At 30.6% G+C, this 24631-nt stretch overlaps 2 protein-coding genes and 1 pseudogene across 2 annotated transcripts in view; 2 read left to right on the forward strand and 1 right to left on the reverse strand.

The window, feature by feature from the left end:
* Nucleotides 1–898: 898 nt before the first annotated feature.
* Nucleotides 899–11540, forward strand: LOC113520522 (alanine--glyoxylate aminotransferase). Its single transcript, XM_026905875.3, has 8 exons — nucleotides 899–1075; nucleotides 4036–4205; nucleotides 4929–5121; nucleotides 6056–6221; nucleotides 8007–8162; nucleotides 8861–8953; nucleotides 9684–9932; nucleotides 10781–11540. Exons 2-8 carry the CDS (start codon nucleotides 4047–4049, stop codon nucleotides 10932–10934), a joined length of 1170 nt encoding a protein of 389 aa, XP_026761676.2. The 5' UTR covers nucleotides 899–1075; nucleotides 4036–4046; the 3' UTR covers nucleotides 10935–11540.
* Nucleotides 11541–13662: 2122 nt separating this feature from the next.
* LOC113520771 (alanine--glyoxylate aminotransferase-like) lies at nucleotides 13663–22098 on the forward strand (annotated as a pseudogene).
* Nucleotides 22090–24631, reverse strand: part of LOC113520503 (dorsal-ventral patterning protein Sog) — a 104598-nt gene continuing 102056 nt past the window's right edge. Inside the window, exon 16 of the mRNA XM_052897304.1 lies at nucleotides 22090–24516. Coding sequence (XP_052753264.1) covers nucleotides 24385–24516 — 132 coding nt within the window. The 3' untranslated portion in view covers nucleotides 22090–24384. The remainder of the gene's footprint in view (nucleotides 24517–24631) is intronic.

Consider the following 24631-nt stretch of genomic DNA (forward strand, 5'->3'; position numbering starts at 1 on the left):
TTTATGTACCTACTTCATTGTCATATTTATCATCAACTATGAAGGTTGAGACCACGGCGAATTGGCGACAATAAATATTGGAAAAAATGAATCTATCGCGATAAATTCAGCAACTCTAATACATATACATAGTATTTGTTACTCACGAAACATTAATATCGATGGACAGCCGTCAGACATAAAATACAGCAAAATCCCATTACTAAAATGACGTTTACATTATTTGCCAATTATTTATCAATGATAAAGAGTAAACGTAATATGTTATATGTGTGTAGAATACAATATTCCCTATTTCTATTAATTAATTTTATTTATTAACACTCAAAAGAGATTACAATCAATACAAAAAATTATATACGATACTGAATAAAGGGAATTTAATAAACTCACTATTATTCGCTTTCGACAATTATTTCTTCATCTGAAAGTCTTTTTTACGAAAATTTATATACATATAAGTATACAACAACCTTGTTGGCCTAACGGCTTAAACATCGCTTCATCTACCAATGGTCGCCGGTTTGAACCCGACATAATAGAAACATTTGCATTTATACTTATGACTATTTGTATTGATTTGAGTGTTTTCTGTATATAATTTCTGTAAAAAAAAATATACTTGAGTTTTGACTATCAATTGTTTAGCATCCATAATACAATAAGTTCCCTTTGTTGAGGCAGATGGCGCTATGTAATATATTCATTGTTATTTATTTATTTCTACTGATTTTACGTAACAGACACATTTTAGAAAATAATAGCTTTATCACTAAATAAAAGTATTTTAAATTATCTCCGCAACTAAGGATTAAGTGGAATATTAATATGTAACATTTTTAATATTGTTTGTATACCTAAACTGAATTTAATATCTGCTTATAGCCAGATAGTCACTTAAGTGTTTGAGCAACCACTTATCTCTTAGTATTCCATCTTAAGTAACAGAGGGAGGCAGAATTTAAGTGAACAATTTTAAGTGAATATAGCTTTGTATCAAATTATTTTCATAATAACATTGCCAACTTAATTTCCAGCCTAAAATAATTATCTATTAATCCCGTGTCGATTTAAGGTGAGTGCCATATTCCTTTTTTTTATGAAAGAATGAAAGAAGTACCTATTTTTTATGTTTTGCTTTTAACAAGACAACAAAATTATATTTTATTTTACTTGTACTGTATATTCAATGGAACATTGGAAATATGCATTTATAATTTTTACACCAGACAAATTTATTTTATTGATACATTAATGAAATATAATACTATAATGTACTAGTTTTTATTCAATATTTTATAATTCAGCTAATCTGATATTTCCTTTTCTGGAATAATGTAAATAATATTGCATTGTCTATAAAGTAAATAAAAGAAAATACTACATAAATATATAACATGAGTCAATAATTTCGTTAATACATAATGAATATACAATAGGATAACGAAAACAAACCTATCAAAACATCCTTTGATAATTACTAATAAACACAATACGACGCGTTGTTACCATAACAGCCAGAATTCAAGTGTAAACTAGTAAATATTTATCAAGCGTGTTTCACGGTTGAACCACCAAGGAGAAGATACTCTGAATGACAGTGTTATTTTCCATCACAAGACTCCTGATAGCTTCGCCTCGCTTTGTCCTCTGGGAAGCGCGGATAGGACGAGACGCTGTGGGAATCGAATCAATTTGTCGAAGCAACATTGCTGTTTCGATCTTCTTCGACTACAGCTACATACGAATGCTTATCTGGAATACAGTCTGTAATGAATAACAGATAGCGGGTTCGAATGCAAAGAACGTATCAAGCGACCTTTTGACCTTTCATTATCTGTTTATAAATTTACCCTTTCGATTATAGTACTGGTATTGTAATCTATATTATATAAAAAATAATGTAATAAATATATGATATAGTTCTATAGAAAATAATTTCAATTATGGCAAATTGAATATGGAATCAAGATATAAATATGAAAAATAATCATCAAAATCGGTGCAGAATATTTTTTTTATACAACTTAGAATGGCAAACAAGCTGACGGCCCACCTGATGTAAAGTGGTAACCGTCGTCTATAGACATAAGCAGTACCATGGACATAACAGAGTATACTGTTTCACCCATGATACCCCCCCATGCGTTGCCATTCCTGAGGACTCAGGTGTTATTTCTCTGTACCCAGTAAATCCACGCCATATCCCACCCTTCAAATCGAAACACAACCATGCAAACACAACTGCTTCACGGTTGAAACACGAATGGGACAGAGGTACCCAAACAATCGATTTTTGTACTTTTGTATAATCTTATTTACATTGTAGTATACACAAAAAAGTAGTGAAATAAAGAACTTCTTCCTTTTTGGAGTCCATTTAAAATATTGATAAATTACATACATACCTGCATAGGAGTACAACTATCTACAATTATCGTAATACATCTATTATTATATATGGGAAAGAACTTTGTACAAATATTCGGATGTTTATTACTCAGTTACGCTTAAACGCCTGAACAAATTTACATAAACTTTGATACACAGATTAACTATGCCCTAATTTAACATGTAGGGTACTTATTATCTTTAATCAGTACCCTATATGTTAAATTATTCATCATCATTTTATTCATTATCTGTTCACTGCTGGACTTAAATAATGCAGATTAAATCACAGTAAAGTAAGTATTATACACGATACAGCTAATAAACTGTCTAAAATTCGAAGCACTATTCTAAAGTGCTCCAGTAAATGTCCTTTAAAGTTTGTAAGTCGTTTATTCACGATTTTCTTTTTAAATAGGCATATTAAAACAATTGTAAATTATATGAACATCAAGCGATAGCAAATGGAACAAATATGTGGCTGGCAGGCGGCTCGCGCCTGGGGCTCCGTGCACTTGCCAAATGTGTTATCGGATAGCGCCAGAACACCCAGAACATTGTAACAAATTTATAACCACCCTATTAGCACTAAATCTAAACATTAACCCGATTCCAGTAACCGATCTTCAGCTACTTGCCCGGAATGTCGGTCACGGAAGCAAATTATTTCATAAATTCCACAGGCTCAGCCAATCTTCAACGTAATAAAGATTTACGAACACAAAATGTGTGTACAAACTTATTATTATCATCACCATTTGTAGTATAGGCATTCATAAGCATTTTATATAAGTATTCATTAAGCGACTGAGTGAAAACCACAATATAAAAGTATAAACTGAAATAATTCATTGCAAAAACAATAAGAACAGAAATGCATAAAAAATATGCTAGAATCATAAAATGTGCTCGAATAATCTGTAAGAATTGAAGAGATAATTATTCAGTATGATATAAAATTAAATATGTTGGACTTGTTAGAAAAACAAAAATGTATCTTCTCTTTAAAAATTATCCACAATATTTATAAAATACTTGACCTGAAAATTTTCGCATCCTTTTTCAATTTTTTGTCGCCATATTTTTCCCAGAAAAATGATCATTTTCACATTTAAAAACTTCTTGAAAAGAATACTAATTATATCAAATTCGTCCTGTAATAATAATTATATTATAACCGGTTTTGTAAAATATAGACAACGTTTAATGCTAATTATTTTATTTTTAGAACACATCCGTAAAAAATTACGTATTATTTTTTTTTATACAACTTAGAATGGCAAACATGCTGACGGTCCACCTGATGGAAAGTGACAACCGTCGCTTATAGACATGAGCAATACCATGGACATAACACAGTATACTGTTTCGCCCAGGATACCCCCCATGGGTTGCCATTCCTGAGGACTCTGATGTTATTCCTCTGTCCCCTGTAAATTCACGCCATATTCCACCCTTCAAACCGAAACACAGCCATGCAAACACAACTGCTTCACGGTAGAAACACGAATGGGATAGAGATATCCAAGCAATCGACTTTTGTACAAAGTCTCCCTCTGGTAAAAAAAAATATTTATACAAAAATGATTACAGTTGGCAACATATTTAATTACATTTATTATAATTAATTTTTTATTTGGTCAGCATATTGAAATATGTATGAAGAAAAATTGATAGTCCCTCGTCCAACAATAGTGGATCGCCAATTCACCAAGCCGTTACTGTGTGGTCCGGGACCATGCGATATTTGGCCGTCTGTCGCTGAAGCTCTCTCAAAACCAGTTTTATCACCACTGTGTGATGAATTATTCGATGTAAGTAAAACTACAATACTTCATATTGTGTAAATAAAAGAATGCCTGATATTTTTATACTATGCACTATACTATAATATTATAAAAAGATTTGATTGTTTCTTTGTAATGGACAAAGTTAAAAACTACTCAATCGATTTTAAAAATTAATTTACATATAAAAAATTACGTTATCAGCGGCTAACATAAGCTATATATTAATTTCGAAAATTTTATCTTCCCACGCAAAATCAGACTGGACTTAATAGTTTTAGTATACATTTAATCTACCTAAGACGGCAACAGTACTCTCTAATACAAACAAACTCAGCTTAGTCTGTGACTGGATGGCGCTGTTACGTCTAGGGTAAAAATACTTCCTGCATCATAATGTACTTAGTATATACATATATTTACGTGGCATGTATATATAAGAGATTGTATGCAAGTTTGTTTATATGAGGAACATATATCCTTTTTATTTTATCTTACCTTTATGTAGTAAAGTAGTATTTTTTTATAAAATAAAAAGGATAAATACTTATAAATTTCAAAAATGGAGAACTCCTTGTTTATAATTTTTTTTTAAATATTATGCGCTTTTTTCGCCTTTTATTTACAAATTTGATGATAGTTTTATTAATTAAAAGTATATACTCTTATGTTAAAATTATGGTTTTATAAGGATTGAAATTAATAAGGTTTTTGAAAAAAAAAATTTATAATTCGTGTTTTAATTTTCAGGTAATGGATGACATCCGCGCTGGTTTACAATATCTTTTTCAAACTAAAAGCAAACTAGTACTTGCTATTAGTGGTTCTGGACATTCTGGGATGGAAACGGTTATAAGCAACATAGTTGGTCCAAATGAGACGATTCTCATATGCTGCAGGGGTATTTGGGATGACAGAGCATTGGAAATGTCCAAAAGATACGGTAAGAAATTACCTACTCTAGTTTTGCAAGTAAATATATCAACCGTAATGCAGTTGTATTTGCATGGGTATGTTTTGGGTTTGAAGGGTGGAATATGGCATGAATTTACAGGGTACAGAGGAATAATAATAGAGTCCTCAGGAATGGCAACGCATGAGGGGTATCATGGGCGAAACAGTATACTCTGTTATGTCTATGGTACTCATGTCTATAGGCGACGGTTGCCGCTTTCCATCGGGTGGACCGTCGCGGCGTCGGCTTGTTTTCCATTCTAAGTTGTATAAAAAAATATATACTGTCCAGCTGATTCTTTTGTCATGCTAATTAAATTTTACTGACCTGCTTAACCCTGGTTTATAGTTATATCGAGTGCTTTTTTCCATATGCAGGATTTATACTTAGATACTAATATTTATCCATTATCAGGCTTTTTTCCGATATTTTAGGTTACATATTAAAACATACTATATACTTTTACAATTATAGTTAGTTATAATTACTAGTATATTTTTACAATCCGTTTTAATCTTAATTCCTATATCTTGCTTGTTGCAACATTCATATCTTAATCTCCAATTATCATAATCCACAAACATTAATATCTTATTTTAAATTACCTTTATTTTGGTGCTCGTCCTTTTTCATAGTACGTCCCTTTGATGATTTAATAACACTATTTATAATTTCTGAAGAAAAAAAAATGTTTTTAAAATTTACAATATTCATATAGATACAAAAAACTTCTAAATATATAATCAGATATTAAAAATGGCACTCGCAATCATTGAGGTGTCAAAAGGTTTTTATTAATAAAAGTTTATAACTCGTATTACGTGTGACACTTTAATATTGTTATTATTATATCATATATTAATAACAAGTTATAATATTAACAAAATTTTTATCTAATAATTTATTACACTTTTTATTTCAGGTATCAAAACAAAAGTACATCGTATTCTATTTAATAATACTTTTAGCTTGACCCTTATTGAAGGTATAGTGAAGATACTACGACCTAAAGCGTTATTTATCACTCATGGTGATTCTTCTACAGGATCTGTGCAGAAACTAGAGGGCCTCGGAAAACTATGTCACAAGTCAGTAACTTACATTAGGAAATATTAACTATTCCTTTTTTCTTTTCATTCACACATACAAACTAATTGTAAATAATCAAAACTCTTCACTTATCTAAAATTATGTACACCGATAAAGTTAGACAAAACAAATATCTCCTTCAAATGTTAAATAGTAGAGGAAATCCGAGCAGGATCATCGCCTTAAGGTTTGGAGAATTATAAAACATAGAAATAAAACTATTTATCTATAGAAACCAGCATTAATTAAAATTTTTAATAAAATCAAGAAAAGTTACGTAACCTACATATTTAAATTAAAAATATTTCTTGCTTATTCACTCCGATGGGGAGCAAGTTTTTTCAAGTAAAGAGCCTAACTAACCGAGAGCCTACTATTCTATTGAAAGCAAATACTGCAAAAGGATATATAAAGGAGACGGTATATAAGTTTTTTTTTACATAAACATTATGTTATCTTTGATGGATACGTTATCCGTTTTGCCCGGTTCACTTTGTCTATTGATATTTTATAACGTAATCTGATTTGAAATAAATTTTAATTATAGCAACATTATCATAACACACCTTATATCAACATAAAAACAATTACTTTAAGAGTAAATGCTATTACCATGATTAATTGAATTTGAGTGAATTTTGATGAGTTTTGGTAGAATAACTTGCTTTAAATTATTATGAGAAAAATCCATAATTTTGATTTTCGGCGAAAAACAACGCGAACTTAGACTTATTGAGTTATTTGTTATTAAGAAAATAGCTTCTGCTTCTTAAAGGAGCAAGGCTGTAGGACTAGGACTGGTCGTTTACGAATAAGGGAGGAATATTTATTTTTATTGGCACTGTTCGCTATGCCCGGATTTTCTCTAGCTAGTTTAAACGTAAACTCTTGACGTAATATTATAAAATAAATATATCAAAATTTGTAAACATTTTTTAAATGCTGTCTGTAATCCTGCAAAATTTTATGTTGACACTCCGAATTGAAATTTAGTTAGAAAACCAAACATTGTAACGCATTTTACATTTAGATATAATTTATGTTAATCGACATTACCTATATCACTTAAATTTTAAATAGAAACTTCCATTTTATATTTAGCTGGAATCCAAAATAAACTCATTACAGCCTACGCTAGGCTAAAAATTTATAATGTTAATTTTCAGCCTTAAGTAGGCTGGAATGAGTTTATTTTGGATTCCATGTTATTACACGCAATTGTGAAATCTATTTAAATTTACATTTGTGACATATGTCATTACTATACTTCTTTGTTATATATGAGTATTCTACTTCAAAGTTTATTTAATAATAATAATGATGTTTTATAACTTTAAAAAAAAATATACTTTGCAAATTATAATATACGTACATTAATTTAAACTTATATAATTTTTTAAATAACAGCACTAACACTTAATTATAAATAGTCTCCCAAAGTATTCTACTTTATTTATTTATTATTTTTGAGGAAAGCATACAGCTATAACTTAACTAATATACTAACTTAATAATTAATTATGTATGACAACAAAAAACTCATTAAAAGCTACCACATATAGTTACAAAAATTGAATTACTTACAGTCTAGGTAATTAATAAGTGTGCAAACACAAGCCAAATGTCATTAAAATCACGAATGAATTATTTGCGATGTCTTTTCTTATATAACTGCTGTTACTATTAAATATATCCATTTCGTTATCCCTACTATATACACCATTAAAAATATTAATAATTCTTTTTATTTAAATTATAATATTTTTTTTTTTTCTATTAAATAGATATGGCGCACTGTTATTAGTGGACACGGTAGTTTCCCTCGCAAGTGAGCCGTTCTTCATGGACGAATGGGGTGTAGACGGAGTTTACTCCTCGACCCAAAAAGGACTCAGTGGACCGGCGGGTATATCACCCATTGCGTTCAGCGAGCGAGCACAGTGAGTTTCATTATATTAAACTACCCGCGACTTAATCCGCATGACCAAGACATATTATGTAATTACTAAGTAGTAGCAAGATAAGAAGAAATATATATTTTCTATACCAAATACCAAATCATGTCATAATTATTTATTTATTATATTATTAAACCAAATTTTATGACAAAAAAATAAATTTTATGACTCTCTTTTTTGTATTTATGGACTAGCTGTATCCTACGGTTTTGCTTCCGCGAATCACTATAAAAAGTAAGTTCAGTAGTTTTTGCGTGAAAGAGTAAAAAACATCCATCCATCCTTATAAACTTTCGCATTTATAATATTAATAGAAAATATGTAATACGAGCTGACCTGGTAAATGTTGATCTGTTCTCTATTGTCACTTGGTCTATTTTTACTTATCGAGATAAAACTATCCTACCTTCAAATTGAAGTCTTCAAAGTGAATACACATTTACAAAATTTTATTAATTTCTAGATTCGAAAGGTAAACGAAATTTGTGACAAGAGATTTTGAAATATTAAGACATTAGTATATTTAAATATATGAGTATAACTAACGTCTATGTAATTAAATCTATATTTTATATATTAAATTTTTTTCTGGAAGAAAACTCTTTAAGCATTAGAATCTTGTAGATCTATACTTGTATACTAAAAAACAAATAAATAAAAAAATATTTCTGTTGTTTCAGAGAAGTCATTAAAAAGAGGAACTTTAAACCACCGTTTTACTTCGACATTGAATTGTTAGCGGCACAATGGAATTGCTTTGGAAATACAAGACAGTACGTACCTACTTAATTTATTTGTAAAAGCAAAGTATGGTCTGTTTTAGTATTTAGTATTTCTTTGCCACAGAAACACTCTCTAATCAAAATTGGTAACAAATAAAGACATTCAATCGATGTGTAGCAGTGCGTTAATCACAGATGCACTTTAAATAAATGTCTTCGTAGAAAACGAACATTTCGTTCATGTACAATTTTTTTTTTTGTTTAAATTGCTTTAAATTTTGTTCCAATTGCTAGAAGTAGGTAATATAAAGCAGTATCTATATATTTTAGTTATTATATCTATATACTGGTTCAAAAACGAATATACTTAGTCTGCTGACTAAACAATAATTATGGATAACAGACATTTAACATATTCGAAAATAGATAGCTGACCGATATGGGCGATATCGTAATGGGTGATGACCTTTTTTCTGCCATCAATATTCAGAAGAACCCAATATATAGATGTCGTATCGGCATCTACATTATCCATGCCTACCACTCGCATAATATGTATGCATTGTAGTATGCAAATTATTTTATTTTATTAAGACCACACTAAATTTTATTTTCTCGTACGTTAAAACTATAAGAAATATAAAGCAAAAATTTTTCTGCAAACTGTGTGTGTCTGTACAAACTATTATTACTACAAAATTATACTTAACTGCTAACTCAATGTCATTTAATATAATGTGTTATTTTATAGAAGATTTATATAATAAAAATATATCAACAGATATCACCACACTCTCTCTCCACCACTACTATGGGCACTGCGAAGCTGTCTAAAGGAGGTAATCAATGAGACTCTGCCCAAAGTGTGGGCCCGCCATGCTGAAACCACAGCTCACTTCCATAAACGCATTGAACAACTATCTCTCGAGCTTCTAATTCCCAAACCTGAAGACCGACTAGTGACTGTGACGACTGTGGTTTTACCAAAAGGTTATGACTATATGGAGTTTGTAAAATATATGAGAAATAAGTGAGTACTGATATCATTATATTATATTATTACGTACTTTAAATCAAAGAGAAGTAATTTAATTGTTCTATAATTATCCCAAGGTTTTTACAGAGGTACAAAAGTCATTTGTTTGTATACCTCTATCCTACTAGCGTTGTTTCTATTTGAAGAAAAAAATCAAAAAAGAGTAAAATATAACAATGAAATTACAGAGTACAAAAACTTTACATCGTGGTCGTTAGGAATAACAAAGAATGAGAGATACCATAAGTATCAAAATGTGTTCTATGATTTTTATAATGCTATTCATGTCTGTAAGTAACGATTATTAGTTTTCATCAGACGCGTTGACAGTTTGTATAGCGTTTAAAGTTGCATTAAAATTATTATTTTACTTCTTTAGTACGGGCACCACTTTCACATATCTATCCTTTCTTAATATTATAATTAATTATAATAGCACCATACAATCACACGAATTGCCTGGCTTAGAACCATATTATCCCTTCTTACTATAAAAAAAAATATACCACAAAGGTGGCAAACAAACATACAGCCCGTCTGATGGTAAACGGTCACTGTAGCCTATGGATGCCTGCAATATGTGATGAACAAACACATGATACATAACTATAGAATTTGAGGATTGCCTTCGATTTCCCTTGAATTCCATCATCAGTTCCTGACTCGGTGACAATGAAACCACCTCAGAAGTATATTCTTTCAAATAAAAAAGTTTTAAAATCAGTCCACAGTTAATGAAGAAATCTATGGATGTATATATAAAAAATATACAGTCGAACACAGAACCTCCTCCTTTTAAAAAACGGTTGAGAATATACAAGTAACATACTTTCTTTTTACAGACACAACATCCTGATATTTCCTGGTCTAGGACCCACAGTTGGGAAGGCACTCCGCATCGGTATCATGGGTGTTAATTCTACTATACAAGTTGCAGATGCTATAGCGGACGCCATGGCAGATACACTGATTGCTCTCAAGAAATCTTCACTGTAAATTTTGTATCTACTATACAAATTATGGCAATCTACTGATGGTTCAATCCGTGATAATCAATAATAATCCATATACCCATAAATAAAAATTAATTGCCGAATACGTAAACTCTTTAGAAAGGCTGCATCTATTGGGATATTCTTTTTTTTTTTTGTTGTATTTGTAATTACCAGGATAAGATTTGTATGAAAAAGTTTGGGTTAAAAAATCTTTATATATAAACTGAATGAATAAGTGAGAGAGAAGTTTAGTTAGTTTTCTCATTAGTACACCCGTGTGAAGACAAGGTGTGTAGCTAATAAATATAAAAATACCGCTGGGGTCATTACACAGCGCCATCTAGATCTAAACTAAGCAGAGACTAGTTGTAGTACTGGGAGTACTAGTCAACTAATAGAAGTAAGTAAATGTATTTCTTTGTAAATATGTAATATTTATAATAGTTATTGTTCTGAAATAATATTTCAATTAAATTAATGAAAATTTCTTTCCTGACAACGCGTGGTTAATGAACTCAAGAAAATTAAGAATTCATGTGAATGTTTATATATTTGTATAACTTCTTACATGTTGATAAATACTTTGATATTATAATAATATTGTTTTTATTTGTATTTTATTTCATAACAGAACTGTGTTTGTAAACTATATTTGTTTGTTTATTAATAGAATATATCTAATTTATTGCAAGAATAAAAATCCTTATTCTTATAAAAAATTCATTATCACTTTTTTTATCAAAGAGCTATTTCTTATCAAAGATCAGTAAGTAGTCGATGTGGTGACGACGACGGTGATTGTTGGTGATGATGGCATGATGAATTACGTTATATATAAATTATAGCATTACCATTCATTTCACCCCAGGGGACTTATATACAATGCTTAAAAAACTAAACAAGTTTGGGTGTCTTTAGTACAGGTGATTTTAGTATCAATTTGCAAGGCAGCTCAATTTAATATCATAACATTGTAGTTCTCAAAAATGGCTAAGCGTGACGGGTAACACAGACATAATAGTGTGTTCAGTTATATTCATAGTCGTATACATGTCTTTAAACAATGGTTACCACTTTACATTAAATGAGCCATTAGCTTGTTTTTCATTCTAAGTATGATAAAAAAAACTCTCAAATTATCGTAAAAAGTGACTAAAAGAATAAAGATCGAAAAAAAAAGCAACTCGAAATGAAAGCCAAAATACGAGGCCATGGCACTCAATAGTAGGCTAGAATCTTTCTCTTATGGAGAAAACTCCTATCCAGCAGTAGTACACCGATATTAAAGTAAAAAAAAAATTCGTCTAAATAGATATACACATCACAAGGAATGGCAATGCATGAAGTCTTTGTAGAGTACGCTGTGATATCATGTCTATAGATGATGATTACTATTTACCATCAGGTGGGTTGTAAACTTGTTTATCACTCTAAATTGCCTAAAAATTATTAAATATCATCTTTCAAGATAAAAAAATAAGAAATAATAACATACCTTTTACCAGACTTACTACTTACTTCACTTATATCAAATAATTCATCACACAATGGTGATAAAACTGGTCTTGAAAGATCTTCAACGACAAACGGCCAAATATCGCATGGTCCCGGACCACACAGTAACGGCTTGGTGAATTGGCGATCCACTATTGTTGGACGAGGGACTATCAACTTTTCTTCATACATATTTCAATATGCTGACCAAATAAAAAAACAATCGTAATAAATATAATTAAATATGTTGCCAACTGTAATCATTTTTGTATAAAAAAATTTGTTACCAGAGGGAGACTTTGCACAAAAGTCGATTGCTTGGGTACCTCTGCCCCATTCCTGTTTCAACCGTGAAGCAGCTGTGTTTGCATGGCTGTGTTTCGGTTTGAAGGGTGGGATATGGCGTGAATTTACTGGGTACAGAGGAATAACTACTGAATCCTCAGGAATGGCAACACATGGAGGGTATCATGGGCGAAACAGTATACTCTGTTATGTCCATGGTACTGCTCATGTCTATAGGCGACGGTTACCACTTTCCATCAGGTGGACCGTCGGCTTGTTTGCCATTCTAAGTTGTATAAAAAAAAATACCTACGATGAAGCACAAGAATAAGAGCAGCGTCCTTATGGCTATAGTAAGGTCAATATTTGAGCCGTTATCGATTTCAGAGATTAAAAGAGAGATTATGTATATGGCAATATAGTTTTATTTTTATATAAAAAGATTAGATTATCAATTCGACAGATCGAACCTATTAATCTATCTGTTTATGGCGAGTTTTGATTTATACTAATATAATAAAATTGTAACAACTTTATGACGTCTGTATATAGGAGATATTTAAAAATATATATGTATAAGGGCCCCCCCTTATACATATATATTTTAAATATATATGTATAAGGGGGGGAGGGGGGTCTTAATAAGAGCAACAGAAAGTAAAAGAATATTTTTTAGAAATTTTGTCTGTTTGTCTATACGTTTGTTCCGGTAGGTATCATACAAAATTAGTGCAGTAGACTAAATTGGATATGATTTCACAGCTGTATTCTTGAACATCTAACTTAAAAAACGTTTATCTTAATAAGTCAACTAGAAATGATCTACTTCGTTGATTTTTCTACATCTAAATTCCAAGTGAACAGAGTAGCAAGCAAGCAAGCAAAATGCTAGTATGTTATAATACGTTGTAATCAACAGATAAGAGTTTTTTCCTGTAAAAATATTTCTGACCTGTGTGTAGTCCAGTTTATAACAGGCCTTCGTTAAAAACAGTGGTTTTTCTGAAGACTCCTTCCGAACAAAACTACCGTCATATATTATTTATTCCAAATAAATTTAAGGTAAGTGATTTTTGGTTGAAATATTACAAAACAGGCAATATTTTCATACTTTGTTTAATTGCCAATTGTTTATACATAAATAAATAATTTATTTTTATTTCTTAATAAGTAGTTTAAAATGTAAAAATGACTCTTTATTTATAACATTGATTAAAAGTTTTGTTTTATTTTGTAGTCTATATAACACCGACAAATAAAAATTTATTTTCGACATTATCGATAATAATATCCATTTTATGGGTATTAGATAAGTTCCATTTACACATGGATGAAGTCAGGAAAGTTGTCTTATAGTTGTGAGTGCGGACTATATGGAGATAGAGGCCGACTACTCACTGATAGAGAAGACTAGCAAATAATCCCTTCCCTTCATTAGTAACTTTAAATATTTAATACTTATTTGTTTTATAAGGTAGCGATCTTCTATGAATAGATTCTCCACAAATCAAATGGGAATTTAGATTTTTCCCAAACAGAGCTGCATTTTCATACCTAATGAATAGCTGGAAAATATATAAACCATACAAAACATAAAAGAAAATCTAACAGTCCGGGTAAATTTTAAGTCACAATAGACTTACTGTTTAGACTTCATCCTCATCTATCCTTATACATTAGTACCCTGCCAAGCTATACTGATAGTATAGATAGAGTTACAATTCCATTTTATTTCATAATAAAATTCTAACCTGGAGAAGGGAAAACAATTATTATTCTCAAGCCGACCTTCATGCAGTCCTCTTTGAAAACCTTCGCGGATAATTCCTACTAAATTAATCAACCAACATGACTTCTTCCTTATCATTTCATCCGCCACTGGAATTTTATTCAATCTTTATGCATAAAAAATGAAACTAAAGTCGTTAATGACGATATATGATATATTTTTTAACTTAAAATACAGTATATATTGACTGGAATGTTCAAATGAAAAGAATATAGGTATCAAGCGACCTTTCAACCTTTTATTATCTATCACCCAATACCCATGGGAATATGTCGGAAATTTTGGGCAAAGGCCCCATAAGATTATTGATAACATATTGCTATTCGAGCCAAATATGTTATTGTCTAAAGACATAGTTATTGTAATGTAAAATAAATAAAAATACGTTTCTAACTTCACAAATTGAAAATTCTTTGCTATTTACCTTTACTATTTCTGCAATGCAACAATGCGTACTTTTTACAAATAATAAAATATTTTTTTTTGTTATACATATAGAAAATAGCTCAAATTTAATATCGCTGAATTGTTCTCAAATTATTTTTGTGACGTTTGAAGTTGGTTACTTTATCAAAGTCCTTCTTGTCTACTATTGAAACCACTTTTTATAAAACAAAATTTATATATCATTACAGTACAAATGCTATATATTTCTAGTTTTATTTCTACTTATATGAATGTATAAATATACATATATAGATTTTCTCTAGATATTACAGCATGGGGTTCTTCAAAATGGACTCAATAAGCTTTCTTAATGGTTGGCAGCGTGCACGTGACTACTCTAATATTGCAGGCGTTCATAGGTTACGGTAATGTAACCGTTTACCATCAAATGAGTGTCATATATCTGTTACCCATAATCGAAAAAAAAATTACCTAGTATGAATAATAAATTTTAAAATATATTTATTTGATCAGCTCGTTGTAACAAGATGTATGAAGAAAACCTAATAGTTTCTGCTCCAAAAATAGAAGATCGTCAATTGAAAAAACCATTATTCTGTAGTCCGGGTCCATGTGATATATGGCCTTCTGTTGTAGAAGCTCTCACAAAACCAATTATGTCACCATTTTGCGATGAACTATTTAATGTAAGTAAATATAATTAACATGTTTATATTTATTCGCCTTTAATTCTATGCCATAACTTCAACTATTATTTTAGGTCATGGACGATATACGCGCTGGTTTACAATATCTTTTTCAAACTAAAAGCAAACTAGTTCTTGCTGTGAGTGGTTCTGGAAACTCTGGAATGGAAGCTCTTATAAGTAATTTAGTCGGCCCTAAGCAAACGCTTCTCTTATGCAACCGGGGACTATGGGATGACAGAGCATTGGATATGGCCAAGAGATATGGTAATTTTGATGTTTAGTCTTGTAATTTAATAATGAACGTTCATTCTGAAGTTACAATTAATCGAATCCCTCTTAATCAATATCAGTAACGATAATTATGACGATCCTAGCTTTCTATATAAAACTGAATGCGACACGTGTGTAAATCATCCGAATTTTAAATATCGAACGATGAGCCATTACTCATTATTAATAACGACTCAAAATCAAAAGTCAGTTCCAGGTTATTTTTAAATTCTATTCAATGCCCAAAACAAATGTAACAACTTTCCTAAAAATTAACTGGGAGATAATCAATCATTTATAAAATTAAATCCGTCTTTTGTACCAATTTTTTTTTTTATTATTATCAATAAAGAATAAATAGATAAATTAATACTAAAACGGAATAACATGTAACCACATCATAAATGAAACTTTACAGAAAGATGTAGTAAAGTTATATCGTCACAAAAAGTATAATATAATTTGTTTTTGTTGGATATATATGGATATATATGTTTTACCAGAGAGAGACTTTATATAAAAGTCGTTTACTTGGACACCTCTGTCCCATTAGTATTTCTACCATCAAGCAGTTGTGTTTGCATGGCTATGTTTCAGTTTGAATGGTGGGATATGGTAGTGAATGTACAGGGTACAGAGGAATAACACCTGAGTCCTCAGTAATGGCAACGCATGGGGGGGATTTCATGGGTGAAACAGTATACTCTATTGTGTCCATGGTACTGCCCATGATCTATAAGTGACGGTTACTCCTTTCCATCAGGTGGGCTTATTTGTTATTTTAATATTTTTCATAAAAAACTATTATCTTAGTTAGGTACGTTTAATATTTTTTTAATGAAATCAGAAATTAAGACTTCTTAATTGGTTATTTTTCAACATTTAAATATCGCAAATGTATAACTTAAAATTCATTAAGTGAATTCTAAGAAAAGTAAATATTTTTCTCAGAATTCATTTAATAAATTAATATTTACCGTAACAGTTCATGCTTATATTTAAGACTTGATAAATCGTATATTTCCCTGAAGAATCGTAATATTCAGTAATTCATATTTTTATAATAACAAAATAAGTTACCTACAATTGTTATAAACCTAATCAAATTATTTTATTGTACTTTTTATTACAGATATCGATGTGGTAGTACATCGTGTTCCATTTAACACCACTTTTAGCTTTTCCCTTATGGAAAGTCTTCTGGAGAAAATATGACCTGCAGCTCTATATATTACTCATGGCGATTCATCTACTGGTTCGGTGCAAAAAATAGAAGGCCTCGGTGCGCTATGTCACAAGTTAGTAACTTGAATAATACATTAATTACATTTGGGTTTGAATATCACACACGTAAGTACCTAAAGTCCGTATTCATAAATCAATCCCACGTAAATAGCAATATTGCGTGCTCGTTCTATCGTTTAAGATGCTATTCTGATAAATAAACCAAATATGAGTCAATTAAAGCCTTTCACTCTTCAGATTATAAATATATACAATGATAATGTAAAAGAGAAAAAATATAATAAAACAAGTATGTTAGAGCAAAACAGACAAACAGGAAAGTTCACGTATGCAGTATTAACTCCAAAAGCTTTCACAGAAATTTATAATAAAAATAAATTTGGGCTATTTTACTACTTTTACATTCTAGTATTAATTACACTTTAAATATTAAATAGTAAAAAGGATTTACATGAATGTAATTCATTAGATTACATATGCAATATCTATATATAATATGAATTAGAAGAAAAAACCACAAAATTACACATTTTGTACGTAAGTACCTACGTACATTTATCTCTTTAAATGCAATATTATAGAAACGTTATAAATGTCTTGTACAAAAATTGTTAAAAAATGTATTGAATTTAATCCTAATAATTTAAAATAGGAAATTTTCACGTACTTGTATTTTACATAATTTTGATTCATCTCAATTAAACTATTTAAAACAGCGCGATGTTGCTTATATGTATTAAAAAATCTATATCCTTGCCACACAAAGCAGGATGGTCTAATGTCACTAACAAGCTCACGTCACTTCGAACAAAAAATATTTATATAACATCTATGCAATCACTTAATTGGCTTTGCCAAATTTTAAGGTATAAAATAGCCAGGTTTTTCATGCCAACTATCGATATCAATATTTTGGATGAAGTGGGAACATATGATAAATAGTTGTAGAACCTATTATTAATTTATTTTGTTACGTTCATATTTTTAAGTGGATGCTAAATTCATTTTCTAGGTTTGTCAATATAAGAACAATGCTGACTCTTAAATAACGTACTGATTACTTAGTCTATGGTCACCAGATAAAGTGGGTAATTCATCTGAAGCTGTCGCCTACCAACTCAATGCACTCAAGAAACAAGATTGTACTATGTGAGGAAAACAACGATTCAAACTGAAACTGAATTTTGTTTAAGCGAATGTGTTTTCAGTTCTCAAATAGTCAAATCTCAAGTGAATCGCGTAGTTTACGCGATTCACGTATTAATGTTGTTATATATATAATAATATCTCAAATCTTGTTTCTTAATCAGCTTAGTGTCTTATCGAAAATTTCTGTTAGATCAGTTAATATATATATATATATATATATATATATATATATATATATATATATATATATATATATATATATATTATAGATTATTATTTTTATAGATATGGAGCTATATTATTGGTGGACACAGTAGTTTCTCTGGGTGGTGAACCGTTCTTCATGGATGAATGGGGTGTAGATGGAGTTTGTTCTTCGACCCAAAAAGGACTCAGTGGACCGGCGGGTATATCACCTGTTGCTCTAAGCGAGCGGGCCCAGTAAGTTATAATAAATACTTCTTTATATAATAAAAACGGCCGCAATTAAAATTTAACAATATAATATGAATGAAATCGAATACTTATAAAGAACCTCCATGTCCTGTCTGCGCTTTACATTTTTAGATATTTATAAGAATTTTGTAATATATTTGACATTAAACAACACTGGCCAGCTAGAAAAATCATGATTTGATTGAATTTTCGATTTAAGTCTTCGTTTATTCTAATCTGTTTTATATATATTATATTAATAACCACGTCATACTCACGGTAGGACAGAAGTGAACGCTGTCTACTTCTGGCAGTCCATGCAGTTTTTACAGCTACCCTCATAATATATTATAATTTAAACATATGTTAACAACGCGGAAGTTTAGTATTACATATTCATAATATTTTTAAAAACATGAGTAATATACTCATAAATGAATTCAAAACATTGACTTCTAATTCCATAATACTTCGATTCGAAGATCGAATCTATTCGAAATCTTTGAAAAAGGATTAATGAACTATTCACTAAGCTCATCAACACGAAACAACCGAGCTAATATCGCCTCAATTTCAGTGTGGTTCGTTACTTTTTGAATTAGTTTGCTATATTTTAACACAAAGAAAACTGCATTTTATCGTTTGAATTTAAGGTTTATATTACATTCATATAATTACAGTTATAGATCATTTTCTTTTCAAAGATTTTTCTTTTCACACTACAGTGAGGCATTTAATCTTATAGCCATTTGAGTTCCATTTTATTTCTAAAGACGTTATGTAGTAGCATTAATGACTAGAACTAACGGTCTTACTATAGAAAATATTTAAAACACTGTTTAGCAAAACTCTAAGTTACTAAATATTATTTAGTCAGTGTAATAATGTATATTTTATATACCAAAAACTATAGACTATTAAATTATTATTTAAACACTTTTTTTTGTTTAGACAGATTTTTAGACGCACTTTTGTAATACGAAGTCTAAACATGTATTGATTGCCTATCTATCGCAATTTTTTTTTGTAGTAAGACGGTAAGCTATTAGGTAACGATTTTAGCAAGAATTAGTAACTTTGTTTAATTTTTAATAATATTTATAATAATCATGGAGAAATTGTAATACCAGAGAAGACAGAAAACCAGAGTTTATCTATTAAAAAATTTATTTAAAATATTTTTTTCATCCTTACAGGGAAGTTATGAAAAATAGAAATTTTAAACCACCCTTTTACCTCGACATTGAATTATTAGCGGCACAGTGGAACTGCTTTGGTAATACAAGACAGTATGTATTTATTTTATTTGTCGAGTCTAGATAATATTTTCGTTTGATGTAAAAATATTAAGAACTTTACTAATTTTCAAGTCTTCTAAAAAAAGGGGGAACTCTATTATTATGTATATATATATATATATATATATATATATATATATATATATATATATATATATATATATATATATATATATATATATATTAATATGTTACACAAATCTTTATTAAATGGAAATGGCTCAGGACCATTCCTTAAGGCCTTTCTTTAGAGAAGCCTATGTTCAGAAGTCAACAAATAAAAATTAAAATAATGATGACATCTTCGCCGTATCTAAACCGATTTTTACTATTCTTTTTGCAATCGATACGTTTTTACTCTAGTGTAATATAAAGTGTAATATAGTGAATATAAAGTTACTAATTCTATATTGCAAATATAGGAACTAATGTCTGTATTTATGTAAACAGATATCACCATACACTATCTCCGCCATTACTATGGGCACTTCGGAGTTGTCTAAAGGAAATAAGCAAAGAGACATTGCCCAAAGTGTGGGCCCGCCATGCCAGAAATACAGCTCACTTCTACAAACGCATTGAAGAACTATCTCTGGAGTTTCTGATACCAAATTCTGAAGAACGACTAGTGACTGTGACGACTGTAGTTTTGCCAAAAGATTACGATTATGTAGAGTTTGTAAATTATATGAGAAACAAGTGAGTATATATTATTGTTTTGTATATATATCAAGATTGCAAGGGTAAATTTAGTCTATTTCTATTTATATAACTTAATAAAAATATAACCACACGAACAACTTACACGATCATAAGACAAAGAATTATTGTCCAATAATAGCACAAATGGAATATCGATTTATTGATTGTTTTTGTTACTAATTAACTAATTAATTACCAAAGCCTAACTTCGGTTGCCAATCCGCCTGCCAAGTGTGGCAACTACTAACAACCCCCTCCTTATGGGGGAAGCTTATGTTCAACGATAAACAGATAATGGCTGATATGATAATGATGATTTGTAACTCGCTTCATTTATGAAATGTTTCAGTGATAATTTTAATAAAACTTGATCAGCTTTTCATAAAGTTCTCTTGAAACAAACTGCAGAAGCCTCTGTATCAGAATCTTTTAAATTGAAAAAAAAAAATCAAACGAAATAATAATTTGATATTAATATTAAGTCGTTATTATAATAATAGCAAACAAACTAACTGCCTATGAGAAATATCTTAGAATATTCTGTACCGTCGTTAACACCCTTATGTGTTGCCACTTGAACCAATATTAGATATTGTACTAATTTTAGGCATTTAAGCGTGATTAAATAATAAACATGCAACCATCCAAAGATCCAAAAATCTTTAAAAACTTTCATATGTTTAATATTTATACGATTTTAATTTAACAATTAATATTTATATATCCTTTTATTTACACTATACATTTTAAAAGAGAAGATTAAAAGTCTATCTTCTATCAATTTGCAGGCACAACATCCTGATATCTCTGATTTACCAGAGGGAGACTTTGTACAAAAGTCGGTCCCATTCGTGTGCTGAAGCAGTTGTGTTTGCATAACTGTGTTTCGGTTTGAAGGGTGGGATAGTGAATTTACTGGGTACAGAGGAATAACACCTGAGTCCTCAGGAATTGGTATCATGGCGTTTTAACTATTATGTCCATGATACTATACTTTCCATCAGGTTGCGTCAGCTTGTTTGCCATTCTATGCTGGGAAGGCAGTCCGCATTGGTATCATGGGTTTTAACTCTACTATACAAGTTGCAGATGCTATAGCGGACGCCATGGCAGATACGCTGATCGCTCTCAAAAAATCCTTACCATGAAATTATCACTTACTAAAATATTGCAATGCTCTGAAATATTGTTAGAATTAAACTGAAGAATAATAAGAACTTTCTTATTTTAATTTTTTATAAAGAAAAAAACATGCTTGATTATCATGTAATTATTGAGATATTTTATACTTATCTACATAAAGTAAATAAAGAATGTATGCGTGTGGGTGAATATACGAACACTTGTAATAAATTAATAAATAATTATATTATATTATATTAAAACAACATATTCTTTTCACAGGTGATTTATTCGTATTAGAACTGTATCGGTTTACAAACTATATTGACTGGATGTAAATAGTTTAACCAAATTATTTGATAACTGAGGCCACTAACTATATAAAAAATGGGGTCATAGCATTTTAAGTTTCCTATGAAATGTAATAAGTATCGATCAATTGTTAAACATCATCCCTCGAGGCCGAAAAATGGGAGAATAACGCTTATAATTAACAAATAGAAAACAATGCAATACAAGCGACTTTATAGTATCCTTTATGGCCATTAGTTTGTTATTTGCAAGCCATAGGAGTCTACTTTTCTATTGTTAGATAATACAAAAATATTAAAACCGTGAGAACTGTCGTATAATCGAATAATATTTTCGTTACGTAAAAACAATCATATTTCTATAGCCAATACAACACCGTACATCCTCCTCATAATTTTGATGGACTAGAACCCACAACGAGACGTATTTTTTTTTTTTTATTTTATAATCTTTAAACATTTTTTGGCAACGCATACGAAAAGTATTCCAAAACCTTAATAAATTTCTGTCCTTGCTACATAAACTAATTGTTCAAGACCTTATTTTCACAATGAATCTTAGTTTTTTGGCTATCTCATAACTATTATAGGACTTGAAAGTGAATAGAAATTTGTATTTCGAGAGAATGCTAACTGCAATTACAACTCCAGTATGAAACTTGATAGATCATAAATAATGTACTGATTGTATGACCGTTTATATATATTTATCCATGACATAATGACTTCGAAAGTGGTAGAGGTGCTACTAAGATGTCTTACACAAAAGAGAATATGGGTGGAAAACAACTTTACATAAAATTTGGAAATACGCAAACTAAACAATTGTGCAATTACAGGCAAATAGCATTCGATACAAATAAGCATACAAAGTATAAATCAGTCTATACACATCTTTGTTATAGTGGAAGTAAGGTCTCTAAATTATAATCAATTAGTAACAAATATGGACAGACGTATAATCTATCTACATGGCATTCATTTCCATCACATCGAAACATTTATTTGGACTAGCTTCCTTAATTACAAATATTAGTTAACCTAGTAATTAATCAAAACTAGTCACGTAATTGGCATAAAGTACTGCTTAACTAAATCGGTACAATCCACTATGTTAAAAGTATAAAATAGTATACAATGTTAAAATAATATTTATAGCACATATTATATGTATTTACAGTAACATTCTTGGATGGTTATTGTGATATATCATTTTCAGACCACCAAATACAATTATCAACGAACGTTAGGCGTATCGCTCATTTATAGGCATATTCTTAATTAATCAAACGCTTGAGCAATCGATAAGCACTCAGATTAAGCGTTCATCATTAGTATAATGCGCATTTTATGCTTTAAATAAAAAAATACTTAAGATAAATATTTAATTATATTTTCTGGTATTAAGTATTCTACTTCATATAAAGGTAATCTACTTACATTTTGACTCAATTAAATAAATAGACATAGGTATTATCAAAATATAGGTTATACTTTAATTGTGTGGTATTAAGTTATAATTATACAAGACTAAAAGCAAATGCACAAACAAGGCGATCAAAATAACGTTTAAGAGTTTGTGATGGACAAACACGAGTACTCGAACTCAACACGATCCCGTATTGTTTACATTACAAACGTAAATAAATATGCACATAAGTAATATTAAAGTAATAATTTATATTTACAATAAGAAAATATGGCACATCTTTATCGACCACGCTCGCACCATTTCTGCCACAATCCGAGCAATCGAGCCGTACGACTAACACTATCATCTCAGTATTGGGTGACATAATACAATGCGCCTACAAAATTTCGGGACATCTCATAATACCAATTAAAATACCGGTGGGTAAATATAATAATCATAGTCGTTCAGTATTAAACGGTAAAGCTACTCCGTCGTCGGCCGACTCCGAGCCGTCACGCGGCCGTCCGCCGCGAACCGTCTATCTCGTAACGCACGAAGGACGCCCTGCGACGAAACCGAACGATCCATAATTAACCTCATACCCCAATTGCCCCGCGTGCGGCGAGCATCGGCACCACAACATGCACGCGCGCACTTGACGCATCGAGCGGTTTCATCGAAGCGCGACATTACAGGACGCAGCCTTAACCTACACATTCGAATCGCACGAGTACATAAAAATATATCAGTCTATAGTCACTCAACTTAGCCTACGAGCAGTCTGGGGTATAGACGGGATCGGGCGCAGTAATACTGTGTCCGGGGCGCGTGTGCGGTCGCTCAGCTGGGCGGTGGCGGCGGCGGAGGGCGGGGGCGACGCGGGCGTGCGCACGCGCAGCACGCGTCGCCGCGCCGCCGCCGCGCGCACAACGCGCGGTTGCAACGCTTGCGCACGCATGTCACCTCGCCGTCCTGCAATACAGCAACTAAAATTTAGTCAAATTACATTTGCATGGTTTTAAAACTACAATTTTATTGCCTTCTAAAGAAAACAAACTTTAAATGAGAAGACACAATTATTAGACAT

This window comes from Galleria mellonella, unplaced genomic scaffold (assembly GCF_026898425.1).
Source record: "Galleria mellonella isolate WM207_F2 unplaced genomic scaffold, CSIRO_AGI_GalMel_v1 utg36, whole genome shotgun sequence".
NCBI lineage: Eukaryota > Metazoa > Arthropoda > Insecta > Lepidoptera > Pyralidae > Galleria > Galleria mellonella.